Source organism: Chenopodium quinoa, unplaced genomic scaffold, assembly GCF_001683475.1.
Source record: "Chenopodium quinoa cultivar QQ74 unplaced genomic scaffold, ASM168347v1, whole genome shotgun sequence".
Taxonomy (NCBI): domain Eukaryota; kingdom Viridiplantae; phylum Streptophyta; class Magnoliopsida; order Caryophyllales; family Amaranthaceae; genus Chenopodium; species Chenopodium quinoa.
The window spans coordinates 10211828-10232320 of NW_018745684.1; the positions used below are offsets into that span (position 1 = coordinate 10211828).

At 32.5% G+C, this 20493-nt stretch overlaps 1 protein-coding gene across 1 annotated transcript; it reads right to left on the reverse strand.

Moving 5' to 3' along the window:
• Positions 1-490: 490 nt before the first annotated feature.
• LOC110718065 lies at positions 491-6372 on the reverse strand. The gene is made up of 4 exons (XM_021896868.1): positions 6085-6372; positions 5333-5423; positions 5171-5237; positions 491-539 (listed from the first exon to the last, which is right to left on the reverse strand). Exons 1-4 carry the CDS (start codon positions 6370-6372, stop codon positions 491-493), a joined length of 495 nt encoding a protein of 164 aa, XP_021752560.1.
• Between the last annotated feature and the right edge of the window lie 14121 nt (positions 6373-20493).

Consider the following 20493-nt stretch of genomic DNA (forward strand, 5'->3'; position numbering starts at 1 on the left):
AAGGTATTTATAATTGTGTAAATGTGCAAACAAAACACTTGCCCTTGTATCATTCCAAAATGTTTGAATCAAGCCTGGAGATACTTGCCGCCAACCAAGTGTAATGGGGATTTTGCGCGCACAAATGCCTACGTTAACAGCATATTGACGACGCCATTTTCCCGTAGGTTGGCCTACCTTGTCATACTCCAGGACCATGGACCAACGGGTTTCTTGAAACTTGTCGTCGGACCCCTCACCTTTTTCTTAGCCAGTGCCTTCACCTCCCCTCCACCTTGTCCTTGGCTTTGAGTGTGGGAAGTAGGATTCTCATCAACCGTCTCAGAAACTACATTTTCAATAGGAGACGCTTGTTCAGCTGAAATTTCAAATTCATCAAGCCTACGCTCCAACTCATCCTGAGCCTGATCTTCTGCCTCACCCAAATCAGTCTCCTTGTTCAAATCATACAGCTCGTCCTCATCCTCATAGAAATCATCATCATCATCCATTATATCCCACAGTTACGCTCCTGATCGTCCGCCATGAGATATAAACACCTGCCATTACAAACATAACACGTTATTAGTTGTAATATAAATAAATTCGTAAGGTAAAATTATAATCAAATATAAATTATGAAATTAAAATACAAATCAACATAGAAAATGGGTAAGTGTAGATCATTTTTATTCCATATTTCACATATTTTAAAAGTTACTTCATTCATTTAAAAGAAAATGTGAAAAATGGGCAAATAAGTTAACACTTTCATTCATTTTCACCTAACCTGTGATTTTATAATACTTTCAATGCCTGCAATTTGAAAATAACAAAAAATAGTACCTCAATCTAATATTCCTTAGTTGTGGTCTGATCGCATATAATTGGCTTGGTCGTTTATGTCATTTGGTACAACATGTCTAGGAACAGTGAAAGGTGCCGAGTCATCAAACGCATCATATTCTTCCTCATCCTCGACATCTCCAATGCCTAGGATTCTTCTTTTGCCGGCTAGCACAATAGACCATTTTGAATCGACTGGGTCAGTTACGTAAAATACTTGCTTAGCTTGAGATGCAAGGATGAATGGTTCCGCACTATCATTCAGTCATCAAATTTTACGTTACGCCTGACATTATCAACCCACTTACACTGGAAAAGAGCAACCGTGAAGTTACAATAATCAAGCTCCCATATTTCTTGAATTCGACCATAGTATGACAACTCTGCATCAACGGGTGATTTGTCCTTAGCACTTGCAAACTCCCTTGACGATGCCACAAGCATTACACCACTGTTTTAGGTCGAGGAAGATTTCAAATCCTGACGCTCAGTCCAAAAAGTGTACCCATTTATGTCATATCTCTCAAATGAGCGAACATCATCCCTAGGACCATAAGCAAGCCACCTTACTGTATCAGTGATACTCTCATCCATTCTACCCATCACTCGATTACGAAACCAACTCACAAACCTCTTATTATGAAACAACATCAATGCCCTTTCACCTTTCGATGGAAATTCATCACGCAAACTAGCCATGTGCTCGTCTAAATATGGGTAAACATCTGCAACATGGTGCAACACATATAGGTGTGCTTGTAAGAACTTATCTCGGCCAGGTGACATTCGTTTCGACCCGATTTTGCCATGACCATCAAGTCTCCCTTCATGTCGAGAAGTAGGAATACCAATAGGTTCAGCTACGGCTATATAGTCAGCCACAAAATTACCGATCTCCTCACCCACGGTCCCTTGAATCATACTTCCTTCCGGGTGAGCCCGATTCCTTACTTTATTTTGCAATGTACACATGTGTCTTTCGAAAGGATAGCACCACCTCATGAACACTGGACCACACAACTTAATCTCACGCACCAAATGAAGAATCAGATACACCATTATGTCAAAAAGTGAGGGCGGGAAGTGCATCTCAAATTTGCACAAAGTCACAACCACATTTGCTTGCAAAGCATCAAGCGTACAAGGATCAAGCACTTTGCTGCATATTGTATTGAAAAACGAACATCCCTCACGTGCTTCGGTAAAATACCACGTATTGCAATTGGTAGGAATACTTGCATCATAACATGACAATCATGGGATTTCATACTTGTCGGCTTCAATTCTCTATTTAAGGATACAAATCTTTTCATGTTAGATGTGTACCCTGATGGAACCTTAATGCCGTACAGACATGCAAAAAACATCCATTTTTCTACCCTTGACAATGTGTAGCAAGCCGGGTGTAAATAAGCCTTGTCATCCTTGGCTTTTCCCTCATGTTTCTTCTTCGACGCATGCGTGGCCTTTCCCTTTTCTTTTTTCTAACTCATTTCATTTTCCTTTTCCTATTCCTTTCCCTTTCTAACCTTTTCTTGAGCCCACAATTCTGGACGAACCCCCATCTTTTTCAAATCTAACCGTGCACCCTTTTTGTCCTTTTTTTTTGCCTTAAATATTCATCAATGTTCCCACAAGAGCATCACACACATTCTTCTCTATATGCATTACATCAAGACAGTGCCTAACGTCATGTTCTTTCCAGTACAAAAGCTTCCAAAAGATTGATTCTTTTTAAAAGAGAGCAGTTGAGTCCGCATCTTTTTCTGTTTTCCCAAATATTGTTCATATACCCTTAACTCGAGCATAAATTTCCTCACCAGTCAATGGCCTAAGCGTAGTCCCCTCTTCCGATGTCCCATCGAAAGCCTTTTTCTGCCTACTGTACGGGTGATCGCGCCTGAGAAACCTTCGGGCCCGCACGTACACCTCTTTGTGAGAATGATCAAGGCGCATGCTTGGTGTGTCATCAATACATATGGGGCATGCTTTTTTTCCTTTGTTCTTGTACCCAGACAAGTTGTCATATGCAGGAAAATCATTAACGGTCCACATTAAGAGCTGCACGCAATGTAAACATCTCATTCTTATGAGCATCAAAAACGGAAACCCCTTTGTCCCACATCTTTCTCAAATCGTCAACAAGTGGTGCAAGATAAACATCATGTCGTTTCTAGGTTGCCTTGACCCCATTATTAGTAGAGAAGACATTACATAATTATGTTTCATGCACAACCAAAGAGGCAAATTGTAGATCACTAAAAGTACCGGCCATGTACTGTGTTGGGTATTAAGAGTGCCAAATGGATTCATCCCATCAGTGCACAACCATAGCCTTAAATTTCTGACTTCATCACCAAATTCCCAAAACTTCATATCAATGTTCTTCCATTGCGGGGAGTCGGCTGGATGCTTCAGCATTCTGTTTTTCTTTCTTCCCTCTGCATGCCACCTCAATTTTTTAGCGTGTTTTGGTGTTGAGAATAGACGCTTAAACCTTGGAATAATGGGAAGATACCACAACACCTTAGCATGAGGTCCCTTCATACCAGCATTGCAACTCATGCGCTTGTAGCGCGACTTCTTGCATCGTGGACACTCCTCCAATTGTTCATATTCATTTCGATAAAGAATACAATCATTAGGACATTCATGTATCTTCTCATACTCCAAACCAAATGGACACACGAACTTCTTTTCATAATAGTAAGACTTAGGAATTTCATTCCCGTCAGGCAACATCTCACTTAACGCGGTCAACAAAGAAGTAAAACTATTGTCCGTCCACCCATGCTTCGACTTAATGTTAAAAAGTATTAGCACAACTGATAGTTATAGTATTTTTTTGCATTGAGGATACAAAGGCTTTTTAGAAGCCTCCGATAATGACTCAAACACGTCACCTTCAACACCACACATCATCTCATCCACCCCTTCATCCTCGACCTCATCCACCTGATCATCCTCAAATCCATCCTCATCACCATTATCAATAATATATTCATCATTCCTACATTCCTCATCCACACGAATCTCATTGCTTCTATCATGCACATCATTCCCATCAACATCCCCACTGTACTCTCCTTCTTCACCGTGCCAAATCTACACATGGTATTTAAGCCTAAACCCACGACAAATTACATGACATCTAGTGATTTCAACACTATTGACCACCTTCACATTATTACAATCAACACAAGGACGATAGAGGCAATCGACACCCATTCTGCATTGATAAGATGAAGCCCTCTCGCAAAACTCTTGAACCCCATCAAAGAATTCCGATGTATCACGTCTACCATACATCCAACCACGATCCTTCTCCATCCATTAAGTAAATTGTCTCTAACCATAGCAACATATTACGAATAATGTATAATTGCTACATATATTATATATGTAAATCAAATTCAAACACACACCATGCATATAACATTTATATAGATAAAAAATTCATATATGCTTCCAAAGGGTCTTTATTACTCCAACCTAACCCATCCTTGAACGTGTAATCTCACTAGTGAATGTATGTCGACTTTCCAATTTTAAGGAAAATCTGGCAGCATATCCCCCCATTTCTCCAAGTACACGATGTAGGTAATTACTTACCCACATATGTACCCAGAGAACAGGGAGAGGAAATGGTAAGCCAAGATGTTCCTTAAAATCGAAAAAAAAGACATACATTCACCACCTAAGTGAGAGTAAACGTTCAAGAACAGTCCCAACCGGGGACTATTCAAGACTTTCTCCTAATACACAAGTTGTAATAGCATGAAAAAACTTTTATTAAATGAATAAAGAGAAAGAAATATAGCTTAGAGAAGTTTATAATTCATACCAATATAGCAAGTATAATGGATGTATTCTTTCTAACTTCCCACTTGAGCTAAATATGTAGTCTTCAAGCTAAACTTGTACTTCAATTCATATATGAATCTATAAAAAAACAAAACAAAAAACAAAAGTTAGTAAGTATGAACTATCATTTGTCAATTAGAAACTATGAACTATCAATCTATCATGTCTGTCAAATTAAAAAAAAAAATTATGGCTTTGCAAATTTAGTTTCATTTTATTATTTATTTTATTTTATTTGTCTCAATTCCTTTCCTCGGTTTTGTGTGTAGGGGTTCGGGTTTCATGGCAAGTGAGTTCGGGTTCCAATTTGAGTCAAATACTAGATGCCCAATTTCATAAGCATGCTGCCAGCTCCACCAATTGCCGCCAACGCAGCAGTTGCTCCACTAGGCTATTGCAGCCACACTCATCGAACAAAACCAACAACCCCTGCTTCACCATTCACCAATCAACCAATCCAACCCACACCACACAACCACACCTCACCAAACTCCCCTTCTCCCTCACAACCTGCAATTCATCCACCAAATACCACCGTAGCCCAACCACTAAAACAAGAAATACCCATAAAAAATTTGCAAGCTCACAACAAGGCAATAACTCAATGCACAACAAGTAAAGGAAACCGGAAAGGCAAGCTCACCAGACACCAGGTCCACTATTTGAGGTCGTGCCACCGTGATAAGAAGGCTGTTGTGGTTGAGGTGGAGCCGTGCGCGCTTCAATGACAAAACCTATATTAGAAGAACCCTAAAATTACTAAATTGAAAAGCAAATCAACGACAAATCCTAGATTGCGAAGGAATTTGATAGTTGAAAAAGACCACAAAAAAAATCTTACCTCGAAGCTGCTTCAATGGAGATGAGAAAGCTCATAATCTACTTCAATAGAGAATAAAGAGCACGAGCTTCAATGGAGGAGAGATATGGAGAGAAAAGGAGGTGCAGCTGCTTCAATGGAGGTGAGAAAGCTCATAAACCGCTTCAATGGAGAAAGGTGAAACTTCGGAGGTGGTGGAAGAGAAGAGCGAAAAAACGAGGGAAAACAGATATAATGAAAATAGGAGGGGGAAAGAAAGAAAGAAGATCGATTTTTTTTTATTTCGCACCGGTTTGAACCGATGCTAATACGTTATTTCGCACCGGTTTGGTTTGAACCAGTGCAAAATCTCTTTCCCTGTTTTTTTTTCTTTTTTAATTCGCACCTGTTTGCACCGGTGCAAAAAAGATAATTTTGCACCGGTTTGGTTGGAACCGGTGCGAAAAGTCTATTTTCCAATCCCGCCTATTTTTTTAACACTGGTTTTCAAAAACTGGTGCGAAAACTGCGGTGCCTATTTCATTTTTTCTACTAGTGACCTTTACCAATTGTTTCTTTTTCTATGTTTCCTTTACTGGAATAAACACCGCAGACTTTGTAAGTCTATCTACAATCACCCAAATAGTGTCATTGCCACTTTTGCTTCTAGCCAATCCTGTGACAAAATCCATGGATATAGAATCCCATTTCCAGCTAGGAATTTCCAAAGGTTGAACTTTTCCCATAGGTCTCTTATGATCAATCTTGACCTTTTGACAAGTCAAGCATTTACTCACAAACTCAGCTACTTCTCTCTTCAAGTCCTTGCATAATTTGTCCCCTCTTGGGAGTACAGAATATGGAGTATTATGGCTTTCTTCCATGATTTTTTTCTTTAAATCCCCACACTTTTCTGGTATACACCATCTTTTTTTTTTTTTAACTCAAACTTCCCTCGAAGTGTTCTTGAGAAGAGACTATATAATAGAGATTACTCTTTCTTAATTGAAGCGAATTGAAGAAAATCATCAAGAATTCAGATGATATATTGTTATTAATTAGTTAGTTTAGAATAAGGCTTACAAAAGAACGAGATACATCCAAATAATATTAACAATAATCATAACAATACTAAAAATAATATAAACAATAATATAAATAATCATAACAATAATATAAATAATCATAACAATAATAAAAAAAATTATCGAAACAATAATAAAATTAATCATATAATAATACAATTAGTGTTGCTATTATTATTATGGTTATTATTATTATCATTATGGTTATTATTAATTTTTTTAATTTTTTGTGTGTTATTGGTTATTAGTATTATTGTTATTGTTGTTATTATTGTGTTTATTATTATTATTTTTATTATCGTTATGATAATAATTAAAAAAATTAATAATAACCATAATGATAATAATAATAACCATAATAATAGCAACACTAATAATAAAATAATACTAATACTAATAGTCAATAACATTAACAATAACAATAACAATAATTATAAATAATCATAACAATAATAAAAAAAATATCGAAACAATAATAAAATTAATCATAATAATAATACAATTAATCATAACGATAATAAAAATAATAATAGTAAACACAATAATAACAACAATAATAATAATACTAATAACCAATAACACACACAAAATTTAAAAAAATAATAATAACCATAATGATAATAATAATAACCATAATAATAGCAACACTAATAATAAAATAATACTAATACTAATAATCAATAACATTAACAATAACAATAATATAAATAATCATAACAATAATAAAAAAAATTATCGAAACAATAATAAAATTAATCATAATAATAATACAATTAATCATAACGATAATAAAAATAATAATAGTAAACACAATAATAACAACAATAATAATAATACTAATAACCAATAACACACACAAAATTAAACAAAATAATAATAACCATAATGATAATAATAATAACCATAATAATAATAGCAACACTAATAATAAAATAATACTAATACTAATAATCAATAACATTAACAAAAAAAAAAAAAAATTAAAAAAATCCGGTTTCAGGGACATCCGAATAAAATATCCGGATCCTCCGTGGAGGATCCACCTGAAAATTCCGGATCCTCCATGGAAGATCCAGAAATTTCAGGCGGATCCTCAGCTCCATGGAGGATCTGGATATTTTATCCGGATGTCCTTAAAACAGAAACAAAAAAAAATTGACGAAATTTACAGAATCTTCCGACGATGCCTCCGGTGTGCGATAGTTGCCGTCATTCCACATCTTAAGCCCGTGAATTCAGCTCCAGAAAAATTTTGGGAAAAAAAAAACCGATTTGTCTAGCCCTTGCTCGGGAATTTTGGGACTCGGGATTTTGAAAAGGAAACTTTGACTTAAACCGCTCGATAATGTTTTCAAGATGATCGTGATTCGTTATGACTAGTCGGTGGACCATTAAATAGCACAAAATAAACAAAGGGTAAAATGGTCATTTCACACAAGATTGAGAACGACGACCGGTAAAAAGGGAGCGACGAATAGCAATCCAGTATAAATTTTCACAACATCAACATTTTATTTAATGACTTAACCCATAAACCGCCCTAACTTTTGCTATGCCAATATTTGTAGGAAGATCTCTTTTTCTTTATCAACCCGTCGTGACTAAATTTTTTACGATAGCTAGCAAGCTTATGATATGATTCCCTTCACTATCTTCTAATATTCCACTAACTTCATCACCCTTAATTCCTTAAATGTTTCATCATCCTTGTTATGATCAATTACCAATATATGGAGGAATGCTCGATTGCTCGGTCATAATGGAGCTATTATTAGCTAATTTAAGAAGGATTGTTGGATGAATTGAGGCCATGGTTGCTGACAAAATTGTCGATTTTGTTGTAAATCAAAACTAAGGAGAAGGCAAGTGATAGTAAGAAGTAGAGTAATTATAACATGTTATGTATGTGTATATAATGATCATCTTGTATGAAATTGAATTTGGGTTTAAATCATCAATAAGGTAGCTCAATTTATTGTCCACATAATAAAAGGGACTAGTAGTAGTATTATTATTGATCAAAGTAGGGGAGTTCAACATTATTATTGGGTGTGAGTCATACTATTCTGTGCAGCTATAAATTCTATGCGTTATTATCGCACATGCAATAATCAACCATAAGATGTTTGTTTTAAATAATTACTCAAAACCATCAGTTTTAAATGACATATAATATCAACATTTTATCATTTATACAATTATACTAATATTAAATAAAATATATTAATAGTCAAATCTAATTTATATCTATACTTAGTATTTAAAAACACAAACCATCATGCATATCATGCCACATGTAAACTTTATTTTTCACCAATGCCACATGTCACCTCATTTAACTTTTTTTTTTAATCCCCTTTCTCATAATTAAAAAAAAATTAAAAAAAAAAAACTAGCTTTAATTCATTACATGTATGAATGCTATTTGGTTCATTTTCCCCCAACTTAATACCTTCTACAATTACATTCAATCATCACCCTTCTTCTTCTTCATAAAGTACTCATTTTCCAATAAAAATATATTATAAATTAAAAATTTATATTATATACCTATAAACAAACTGTGCATTATACGGGTCAAAAGGCTAGTTTGTGTAAATAAGTATGTCCAATCAAACTGTTACAATATAATAATAAAAAACAATAAAAGGAGTATATTATAAGATTATTTTAATAGAAAAGTATATTATATTTTAATAAAAAACGACGAATTGCGTACATGAAATTATTTAGAGAAAAAGTGAGACCTTAAACTATTGTAATTAGAAGAATGTATAATATAGTATCAGCCCTAGCATGGTCCATGTCATAACAGAATGTGTCACAATTAGATTGAGAAGGATGTAAGTGAACCGTGTGATGATAAATGTGTGATGATCTTCTCCTTTATTTAATTACTCAATTAATATGTAAACTATTACCACCGATATAGTTAGCTATTAAGCAGTTAATAATATCTAAACTATTAGATCTTTCTAGATTTATTTATTTGTCATCTAATAAATTCCACACTGGCCCCAACCCCAAGTAACCTAAATCTTCTTATAAATAATGTATTACACTCTCCTCTTCTTACATGTGATCATTTAATTTTCTCCACTATCCTAATTACTTTTCCTTTCTTTCTTGATCGTTATATCCAAATATTTTCTAGCTACAATCATGAGTTCAATGAAGTTGGCCAAATTTACTATAGTTTATCCCTCAAAGAATGAACCCGGAAGATATATTCGATTTACAAAAATCGTCAAATTACCCAAATCTTTCTTTAACAATTCCAAACACATTGCCAAACCCTTGATTTCTTCAACACAAATTCCAAATACCCAAAAAAATCCTACTTAAAAAATTCTAACAAAAATTCAAAAGAGTATTACAAAGCCCTTGATTTGTAGTCACAAATCAAACATACTTAAGAAACTTAAATCCTTAAAGAAGTGCCCGCAAAGAGCAGTATGTATGATGAGTCAATGACGCAATTGATCAAGGCTCTTCTTGTAATTCATCACCGTCACGTAAAGATGCATCTATAAGGTAGCTACCGAAGCCTAGTGTTCCGATACATACTTTCTCCAAGTGTTCTTGAGAAGCAAGAGACAATACATGTAGTAGAGATTATTCTTTTTTAATTGAAGCGAATGGAACAATGTCATCAAGAATACAAATGATTTGTTCTATGATATTGGTATTTAATTTAGAATTTAGTTTACAATAGATACATAGAAATTCAATATATATTTGCATAAAATGTTGTATAAACATACTGTTATTTTTCATTAATCAAATTTGTTCATTAGTTTATGTGCACGTATGAATTCTATTCATGTATTATATTTCTGTCTATGATATACATGGTCTGAAAGATTGATTGATTGGCCATATTTATTTCATATACGTAGGAATTTGGGTTTTTTTTTTTTTTTTTTTCTTAATTTCAGAAAAGATGAACTGATAATCTGATATATGACTATATCTATTTTTGTTTTAGAGGAAGTTATATGCACAATATTAGATACTAGCCGATAAAATCGGGGTTTCTTGGTATTTCTTTAATTTGGAGGAGTATGCGTTTACTATTTTTTTTAGGGTTTACTATTATTGGTTTAAGACTGTCAATCCTGGAATATTTTTCTGTAAAGTTTTCCGTGTCATTATTATGACAATTATCCATGCATACCCTTCGTTGATAAGTAGTCAATTTGTCATGTTTTTATATACGAGTAAGAAATAAAATATAAAATTCAGTTTTCTCTTGATATTTTTTGTATTAGTTTACACTAATACTACTAATGCTGCTACATACGTGTAAGGCTTCTTTGCCAATTGCTTTGAAAAGCGAGGCTTCTTTGCCTTTTGCTTTAAAAAGTCACAAAGATCTTGCTACAAAGTATTATATCCGTCATCATTCTTCAAATATTGTTCTACTAGATTTTATCTCAGCTATTACACAATATATCTCGAAGAATAATAATATTATTGAAATATACATGTGAATTAAAATTAGGTAATACGACGAAAATGAACAATGTTATAGAGACTAAACACAAAATTAGGAAGTCGAACTTGAAAATATCTAAACCCAAAAATTTGAATTAAATGGTTTGTCAAACCCCACTTGACCCAAAACTAGCACGTACTACTTATATAATGACCTGATTTTACCATTTGAATTTATAAAATACCACTAATAAAATTTAATTAAAAAAAAAAAAAAAAAAAAACTTGTAACAAATTTAAATAAGCTAAAGTTCTATGTTGGGAAATTGTATTTTTGTTGGTAGTTGAGATATTTTTTTGTAGTTGCCTTGTTGGTATTATTAATATCCCTTAACCAGTTAACGTACAATATAAAGAATTCCAAAATGATATTCGCCATCATGTGCTTTAAACAATGTCGTTATGCAATTTTTAATCAACCAAACTCTAGCTTAGTACTCTACTAGTTCATTCTTTTACCCTACAACATTTTTATTAAATCAATCAAATCTTGGTATTTTGTTTTTTGGAGTGGCTAACCTTATTGGTTATACTGTACTCCAAATCTCTATTAGGAAGTGTATCATTGGATGATGCTTTTATTCAAAACGGAGTATTATTTATCTATATTAAATAATAATAAATAAATAAATTAAAAAAAAAAACCAAATAAATTTGTATAGAATGGACTCACCTGAGTCCGCCTACACAAATACACTTACCCCAATTTCGCACAACACTCTCTAATCATGTCGTCATTTCTCTCCAACGATGAATTCGAGTGATTCAAAGCCTCTGACGACACTTTTGCGGTGACAAAGAAGGCAGATTCTTACATTCGCGACCTCTAAGCGAACCTTGAGACCATCAAAGCCAAAGTCGATGCCGCCTCCATCACTGCCGAGCAAAATTGAATTTGCTAGAAGTTCTAGTAGAAGACCACCGATTCCGCCGCAGAATGTGCGGAATTCGTCGATTTTCGAAGGCGGAGTTAGTAGGAAGCCTGGGGCGGCGTTTATTACTACTGCTGTGGCATTGAGGAATATTCTGATTCCTCGTGCTGCGTTGATTAAGTCGAGGAGAGCTTTGAGTGTGAGTTTGGAGGGGAAAGCCGGTGTCGGATGCAGATGAATTGTTAGTGCTAGTTAGAGATGATGTGAAATCTGAGGGTTGAGGAGAGAGAAAGTATTGTAGCCATGAAAGAAGAGGGTCACTGGTGAAGGAGAGATGAATGGAGAAGAAGTAATGAAAGGAGAGAGGAAGAGAGATATGAAAATGAATAATTAGCCCCTAAAATTATATAAATGAAGATTACTAATGTCAGATATTAGAATATTATTGTCGTATATTATAATATTATTGTCATATATTAGAATATTATTGTCTGATATTAGAATATTATTGTCATATATTAGAATATTAGATTATTAATGTCAGATATTAGAATATTATTATCAGACATATTGGACTCGCGATGAGTCCGGTCTCACGTAAAACCTTCTTATAAAAAACATATACACATATATAGGTTTTGTTTAATTTGAAGCATCATCCCAACAATTTTATAAAAATCAAAGTTATAATATGTATTAATAATTAATAATTAATAAAACACAAACTTTTAAATAAGTAGATGTATATTAAATATTTGATAATTTTGACTTTTACTACTACTAAAAAGCACTATACTTTGATTTTTGCTACCCATCTAAAATTTTATTTTATTTTACTACCACCAGAACACAAAAAAATAGATTTTGCTACCACTTAACATTTTCCGTCAGGGTTCCGTTAGTGGTCACATTAAAGTATTTTTTCTTGATTTGCGTGTCGAAAAATATTCCGTTAAGGTTTTAGAGAGTCATTTTAGCTCTTAAGGGTCCAAATTGAGCTCGAAATTAGCAAAAAATAAAAACGTAAGTGTCTCATTTTACATGTCCAAAAATATTTCAATTTGCATGCAACTATTTTTTTGCCACGAAAATTACTCGATACAGATTTTGGGTTCATTTTAGTTCTTTAAGGAAAGGAAAAAAAAATGTTCAAAAGTCAAAAGATGTACATTAACCAAATGTACATAATCAAATGAGAATCTTTATTTTAGAAACAAATTAAAGGGTCTTTTAAGAAGATAGAAAAGAGAAATTCAATACGAGTTAAAAGTCCAACTTTTACCCTAATAAGACTTTCCTTGTACAGCTAGGAGAGTCTTATATAGAGTATTAAGTTCTTTTGATCAAAACTATTACTTTTCACTTTTCAAAAAATAAAAGAACAACTGATCAAGATCGAAACCTTCAAAGAAAAAAAGAAAGAATGATAATAAACAATAGTAATGGTAATCATCATTATCTTCCTAGTGATTTCAGCTTCTATAATCAAACATACAACCAACACGGCAATGGCGATGTTTCGATTCATCCGTTTAATCATATTGATTCCCCTGTTGCTAATAACATTGCATTCAATTCTCAGTTACCTTTTTTTTTTGAGTAATTTTAATGGCGAGGGAAAGGTGGATTGAAGGTGACTGTTAAAATCAATCATAATTGTGAAAAAAAAAACAAAAACCCCCTTGAAATCCAACGTAATTATGATTAAAATGAAAAGTAAAGTCTAATAGAAATCTTGTTTATATTCATCGAAGAACTTTAGGTTTAGGTGGTGCAATTTTATTTTTATACAATTTATATAGAAACTTAGGTTTACTACTTTATTCCGTCAAAAAAAGGTAAGACGAAATTGGAGTGAGTCAGTGAGTGAGATAACTCGTGCAAGCGTCATTCATCGGATGTTTAATTTTATTACCCATAAATTAGGTATCAGTTAATTAGGTTTTTACAGATTAATTTAGTTATCCTATCCGTTCCTAAATAAATTGACAAGTTTGACATTTTTCACTATTTATATAGCACTACTTTTTTTAAAAAAAAAAATTTTATTAATATTAATCATTTATATCTATGATCAAATTAGTGTATTGACATGTATGCCAAGTTTAATTGTGTCAATTATTTTTTTTTATTTTAAAAAACAATTAGAACGGTCTTTAAAAAAGATATATAATATAAATTTTTGTTTTATAATATATTTCAAATTTATTGAAAATAAATCACAAATTCTTAAATGCGATTGGCCGCATCGTGTGGCCAACTATCATAGGGATTACATCGTTAGTGTAATAGGGTTTAATTGGTTAGTGTTAAAGGGGTTACTTATTAGTCAATGTTAGGGTTACTCGGTAGGGGTTACTCGATCAGTATTACAGGGATTAGTTAGTGAGTGTTATAGGGGGTTACTTTGTTCTTTTTATAAGTGGTCACACGGTGTGGCCAGCCACACACAAGACGAGCTGAAAATAAATAGTTTATTAAGGAGTGGAAGTGAGAATTGAATAAACTTGTACGAAATAGAAGCTAGCTTGAGGAAAATGAACTAAACAACATTAATTTATTTATTGAATTATCCCTCAAAAAAAATATTTATTGAATTAAGGAATTTTTTTTTAATTTTATAATAAGGATAAAAATGATAGGTTAAATGAGGTGACATATGACATTTTCCAATAAAAAAGATAAATAGATATATAATAATGTTTTCTCAAAATATATTACATTAATAATGAATATTATTACATTAATTAATATTTGGACATTTTCATATAAATGTAAAAATGTATGTTTATTAATGAAATTTTTCAAATATTATTACATTAATTGATTACATTAATTTTAGGTAGCGCCAAAAATGTAAAAACTTGTACGAATACCACCCGAATATATATATATATATATATATAAAATAATGAATATTATTACATTAATTGATGTTGTTTATCTCAAGATAATTATAAAAATATAAATTAAATGTTTAGATTATTATTTTGACACACTATATCTTATGAAATAATACTTAAAGTTATGTTTACTCATGTTGTCATACCCTCTATATATTTCATTACTCCCTTTGTTTCATAGTACATACTTTTTTTCACTATTCATGCATCAGATTTGACCATAATTTTTTACTAATTTAATAAAAAAAACATTTTATCATAAAATATGTTGTTAGATAGGTTTTAATATAAAGTTTCATAATACAATTTTAAAATAATTTTCATTAATATTTAATCATATAAAAATAAAGTCAAATTAGTGCATTGGCATGAGTACAATATTTGATTGTGTCATGTATTATGGGACAGAAGAAATATATGCTTAATTATTGCAGTGCAAAATATAATATTTCTACTTATTTATAATTTGTTTTTTTTAAAGATTCTATCTATTTGTAATTTTTTATGCCTTTATGGCTCATTCACACTAGAAAGCATTATACGTTTTTTTTTTCCTTGGTAGGAAATGGATCATCTGGCTTTTTGGAGAAGATTTAAGGGTAATAAAGATCTAGGTCTAACTCTTACTATTGATGAACGATTGTTGGATTTGGTGGGTCCACCTCCACCCAAAGTTATCTCTTCTACGTTGGCATGTAACTTCAGTGCTTTGTCTCTTCGAATTGGAACTTGGGAGGTAATTCTTGTCAACTTTTTTTATTCGATTAAATTTTTTTTATTTTCTCATAATTATTTACTTTTCATTTCTTCTGATCTCATACTTCATAGTAATACTTTCACTTACACTACAAGAAAACCTATTTATAGCAACGGATTATCACTATTAATTACTACGTATAATGTAATTGGTATAGTATTTTGCAACCGTTACCTGCATTTTGATATGGCATATAGTATAATGTAATTGGTATAGTATTTTGCAACCGTTACCTGCATTTTCATATGGAATATATCTATCACAACACAGCTTACATATGCTCATCATATCAATGCATGTCATCATATCCGCTTAATTTTTTTTGTAAGGTTCATAAGCAGATATTTGAATGTGTGACAATTAATAAATTAGGAATAACATTAACTTTTATATGTGGCTGATCTCAGTATATGACTAGCTACTATGAGGTTACTCTATTAGACTTATAGAGGTTAGTTACTAATATATAGTTATTTAATAAGTATAATAAGGAATTACTATGTCAATATAATAAGAATTACCTTGTCAGTGTTATAGGGATTACTCCAATTTTTTCACAAGTAACCATACGATGTAATCTGTCGCATGGAAAATATGTTGTAAGAATAATACTGTAATTTATTTCTACGTACACCTCTCTTGTTTTCCATGATAAAACTAAATGTGAAATTGTACCTACTTTTTTTTTTTAACAGAAAATATCAACAAGTGATTCATGTATAAAGTGCAAAGGCTTCCCCAATAAATCATCTTTCGCTTGGGAATGGGACGAATATGTTGACGACAAGCGGCTGAAAAAAAAAACGAGTTCGAATGGTCAAGTATTATTGATATGAAGGTTCATACCCGTTTCAATCGCTCAGGATTACTTACTTTCAAGGTATGTTAGTTCTCTATAATGATTTGGGTGTTCCAAAAAAATTGTCACTTTTTATTATACGGGTATTAATTTTTTAAACTAGTAAGCTTATCTCTATGAGCTCATGATGAAAGTGTTACATATATATCCAAATATACAATCACATCAGATCTTTTCATCCTTATTCCTTACACATAAAAATTATAATTAGAATAATGCGACAATTAATTTTATACCTACAAAATAAGTAGTGCTATTTTATTACTCTTTTATTCTACCCTTAATTTGTTAAGACTAAGTGGCATAGTAAAACGTGTGTGTCACATTTGCTATTGCACCCACCAACTTCATCATGTTGTAATAATTTAAACAAATTAATAATTAAATTTCTACCTTTTTAAAAGTATGTCTAAACGCTGATGAATAGTGTTAAGATAATTATGCCCCTTAATATATTTATTTATTATTTGACCTCATTAATAATGTTTATTGCCTCTTTTTTAAAACTCTTAAGAAAAGTATGCAAATATTTATATGCTTAAAAATTTATTTATGTATTTTTCCTTATTAATGTTGACAATAACTAAAGTATGGAACTAGGTAAGTTTAGATCCATGCTTAACTATATATACATTACTTATATGGATGTTTTTCATATATACTTATATGACTTTTTTTATTTTTTATTTTTTTTTAATAGCTGAAGAGCAAACCCTCACTTAAAAGTGAAAATTATTCCATAACACCTGGTGAACATACAAAATGGAAGGAGGCAACTTACGATTTCACAGACAACCAAGCTTCCTTGTTATGGTATACAAAATATATGTTCAACATTTACATAAAAATTTATGTTAACCTTACAAACTAACTTGGTCAATCTTGTTTGATTATTTTCTTGCAGTACGCATGTTCTAAAACTCAAACCAGGTATTTTGGAGAAATTATTACTATATAATGAAAGCTCATCCCGATCCGGACTACTACCGTGCTTCGTTCTCGCTCCAAGATGTTACCACGAGACTTCAGGACATAGTTAACTACCTTCGTTATGATGATACTCAAATGCAAACTCCACATGAAGGTGCAATATATACGTATCTTTTTTTTTTCTGGTTAATAAAAATTCGCAAACAAAAAAAATACGATTACATACGTGTTTTGTGCATGGTTTTTTTATGTTTCCTAAATATTAATCATCTCTTCTTTTTTTTTTTTCCTGTCAATTTACAGATAATACAAATAATTATTACAATCAAAATAATGAGATGAGCCACCTTATCTCCGTCCCATATGTGTCAAGGGTGATTGACGATGGTACTCGACAACTGCCTTCGAGCTTCATGAATGAGGCTTCGTCTAGCGGTGTTAAACATACGCGTTCATGGGAAATCGAAGATCTGCAAGAAGGTATTGTTAGAAGTGGCACGAGACTTCGAGGAATAGTTAACTACCTTCCTGGTGATAATGATCAATTACAAACTCCATATGGAGGTACAATAATACGTACATATCTTATCGTTTTTAAAATTTTTATACTGATCGTTTGAAATATGAATACTATAATATTTTAATGATTATGTAGTTTATAATTGACTTCTTTTTCCTCAGGTAAGTAATTATATTACGAGTACTTTATTTTTTGTATAAAAAATTATTATCAATAGTTATTTAATTTATCAAAATTTTAGTTTCATTTATGTAATTTTTATTCTTATTTTATACTTTCTCGAAAAATATATATTTTATTTGGATTAAAATTTTTAAAAATTATATTTGCATTATAGATATTAGAATAATAATTGTGTCTATTTTATAGTGTGAAAAAAATGATTCGCTCATCTTTTTTTGTCATTAAAAATAATATGGTAGTCATATTTCAAACGACCACTGTAGAAACACCTTTTTTTTTTTAAAAAAAAAAAAACACTTTTTGTTAGAAACTACTTAATAAGACCTAAATTTTATGAGAAACTACCTAATAAAAAGTAAAATGTTGTAAAATACTATCTTTGGCTGAGTTTCCACCGTTCACCTATTTTATGTCATTGACTGGCTTTAAAACACCTCCGAAACCACCGCGGGGGTTGGATTTCAAGGTGGTAATGTTATTTCGAGGTGGTTGGAGGATATTTCGAGTTGGTAAGGGTAGTTTTGTGCTTCGAGATGGTGGTTTTTGGAGTTAAAGGTGGTGGCCTGGTTTTGGGGTTGGAGGGTGGTTGTGGGTGGTGGAGGCGATTTTAAGCAAGTTGTGTTGGTTTTTGGGATGAAAATGGTGATTTCGGGGGTATTTTGAGATGGTTCAATGGTGGAAATTTGGTAGATGTATGTAGTATTTTACAACATTTTACCGTTTATAAGGTACGTTATTACAACATTTTACCTTTTATAAGGTAGTTTCTTATAACATTTTTTTTATTAGCTAGTTTCTCACAAAATCTGGGTTTTATTAGATAGTTTATGACAAAAAGTCCTTTAAAAATTTGTTAAAATTTGACAAACAAACAAAATAGGACTACATACGTAGTGTTTTGTGCATGCTTTTCGATGTTTCCTAATTATTAATCATCTCTTTTTTGCGGTCAATATACAGATAATACAAATAATTATTACAATCAAAATGAAGAGATGCGCCACCTTATCTCCGTTCCAGATTTGTCAAGGGTGGTTGACGATGATACTCGACAACTGCCTTCGAGTTCTATGAATGAGGCTTCGTCTAGTGGTGTTCAACGTGCGTGTTCACGGGAAAACTATTTACTAGAATGTATCGTTGAAAGTGGCACGAAAAAAAGATAATTTTTTTCATACTATTGCATTTTCAGTTATGATTAGTGAGTGACTTTTTTTGTACAGTTAATTTGCTCTAGTCATTAAATGACAATATTAAGTGATGAAATATTTTTTTAATCAAATGAGTAATTTATTGTTGTGGTAATAAGAAGTGAGTTGTTGTACGGTACAAATAAAATATACGGGTATTTATAACAGGCAATTAAGTGCTAGTTACAAATAGCTAGTTATCAGTAATGGACAATTTATTGCTTGTTACAAATAGTGTCTAAATAAAGCTAAAAAAGGAGGGGTATTTGTAACGGGCACAATATCAAATATCCCTATTTTTCTCCTTTTACGCAACCAAAACTTAGTAATTTAGTAATCAAATCCATATATTTTTGGAAAAATACACTTTGATAATCTCAATTATGGGCGATTTACTTTTAATATCCCAACTAACATTTATTATCTAACAATCCCAACTATGGGGTTAGTTTGTCAACAATATTTTCAATGACCGGCTGAAAAAGTTTTTTTTTTTCTATTTTAATCTACGTGTCAACACATGAATGGTCAAAAATTAAAAAAATTTATAAAATATAAAAAATTTAAAAAATAAAACAAAAAATTCTAGCCACCCTTTCCCACCCCCTAACCTCGCCGGAACCCAAACCCTAGCCCCTAACCTCACCGGCAACCGGCCAAAAAACCCCCCACAACCAACAAATTGGCTGGCCGACCTCTGCCAGGCATTTTCGACCCTCGAACAAAACTCACCACCCAACCCACCTCGACCCCCAAAACCACCGAAAATGGTAGTGAAGCTCCCACCGAGAACAACGAATGCTCAACACCGCCATTGACTTCGATTTCGGCGCAATTAAATCCACAAAATGCGCCCCAAATCCCCAATAACAATGATGAAGAACGAAATTGCAGCAATGGCGAATGGAAGAGGAAGAGAGAGAAAATCGAGGTGAGAGAAAATGGAGGCTTTGGGGGTCTAGGTGGGTGGTTTTGGGGTCGAGAATGAGTGGTAGAAGATGGCCGAACTCTTTCGGTGATTATAGGGGTTTGGCCGGCTGTTTTTCTTCGAGGTTAGGGGGCGGATCGGAATTAGGGTTCTGGTGAGGTTAGGGCAGGTGTGGTGGAGGAAGTGCAGCGTGATGGGCTGCTGCTTGGCTTTGGTGGGAGCAGGGGATGGTGATGTTGGTTAGTTGGTGCGATGTAAGTTAAGAGTTGGAGTGATGGAGG

Bases quoted from the DNA above. Each gene is read 5' to 3' on its own strand.
- LOC110718065 (XM_021896868.1), bottom strand. From the start codon at position 6,372: ATGGAAGAAAGCCATAATACTCCATATTCTGTACTCCCAAGAGGGGAC. The intron at 5,424-6,084 runs GTAAAGGAAACA...CTTCTAATATAG, and splicing joins AGTCTGCGGTGTTTATTCCA to GTTTTGTCATTGAAGCGCGC. The intron at 540-5,170 runs GTGTGGTTGTGT...TTGTAATGGCAG, and splicing joins GAGAAGGGGAGTTTGGTGAG to GTGTTTATATCTCATGGCGG.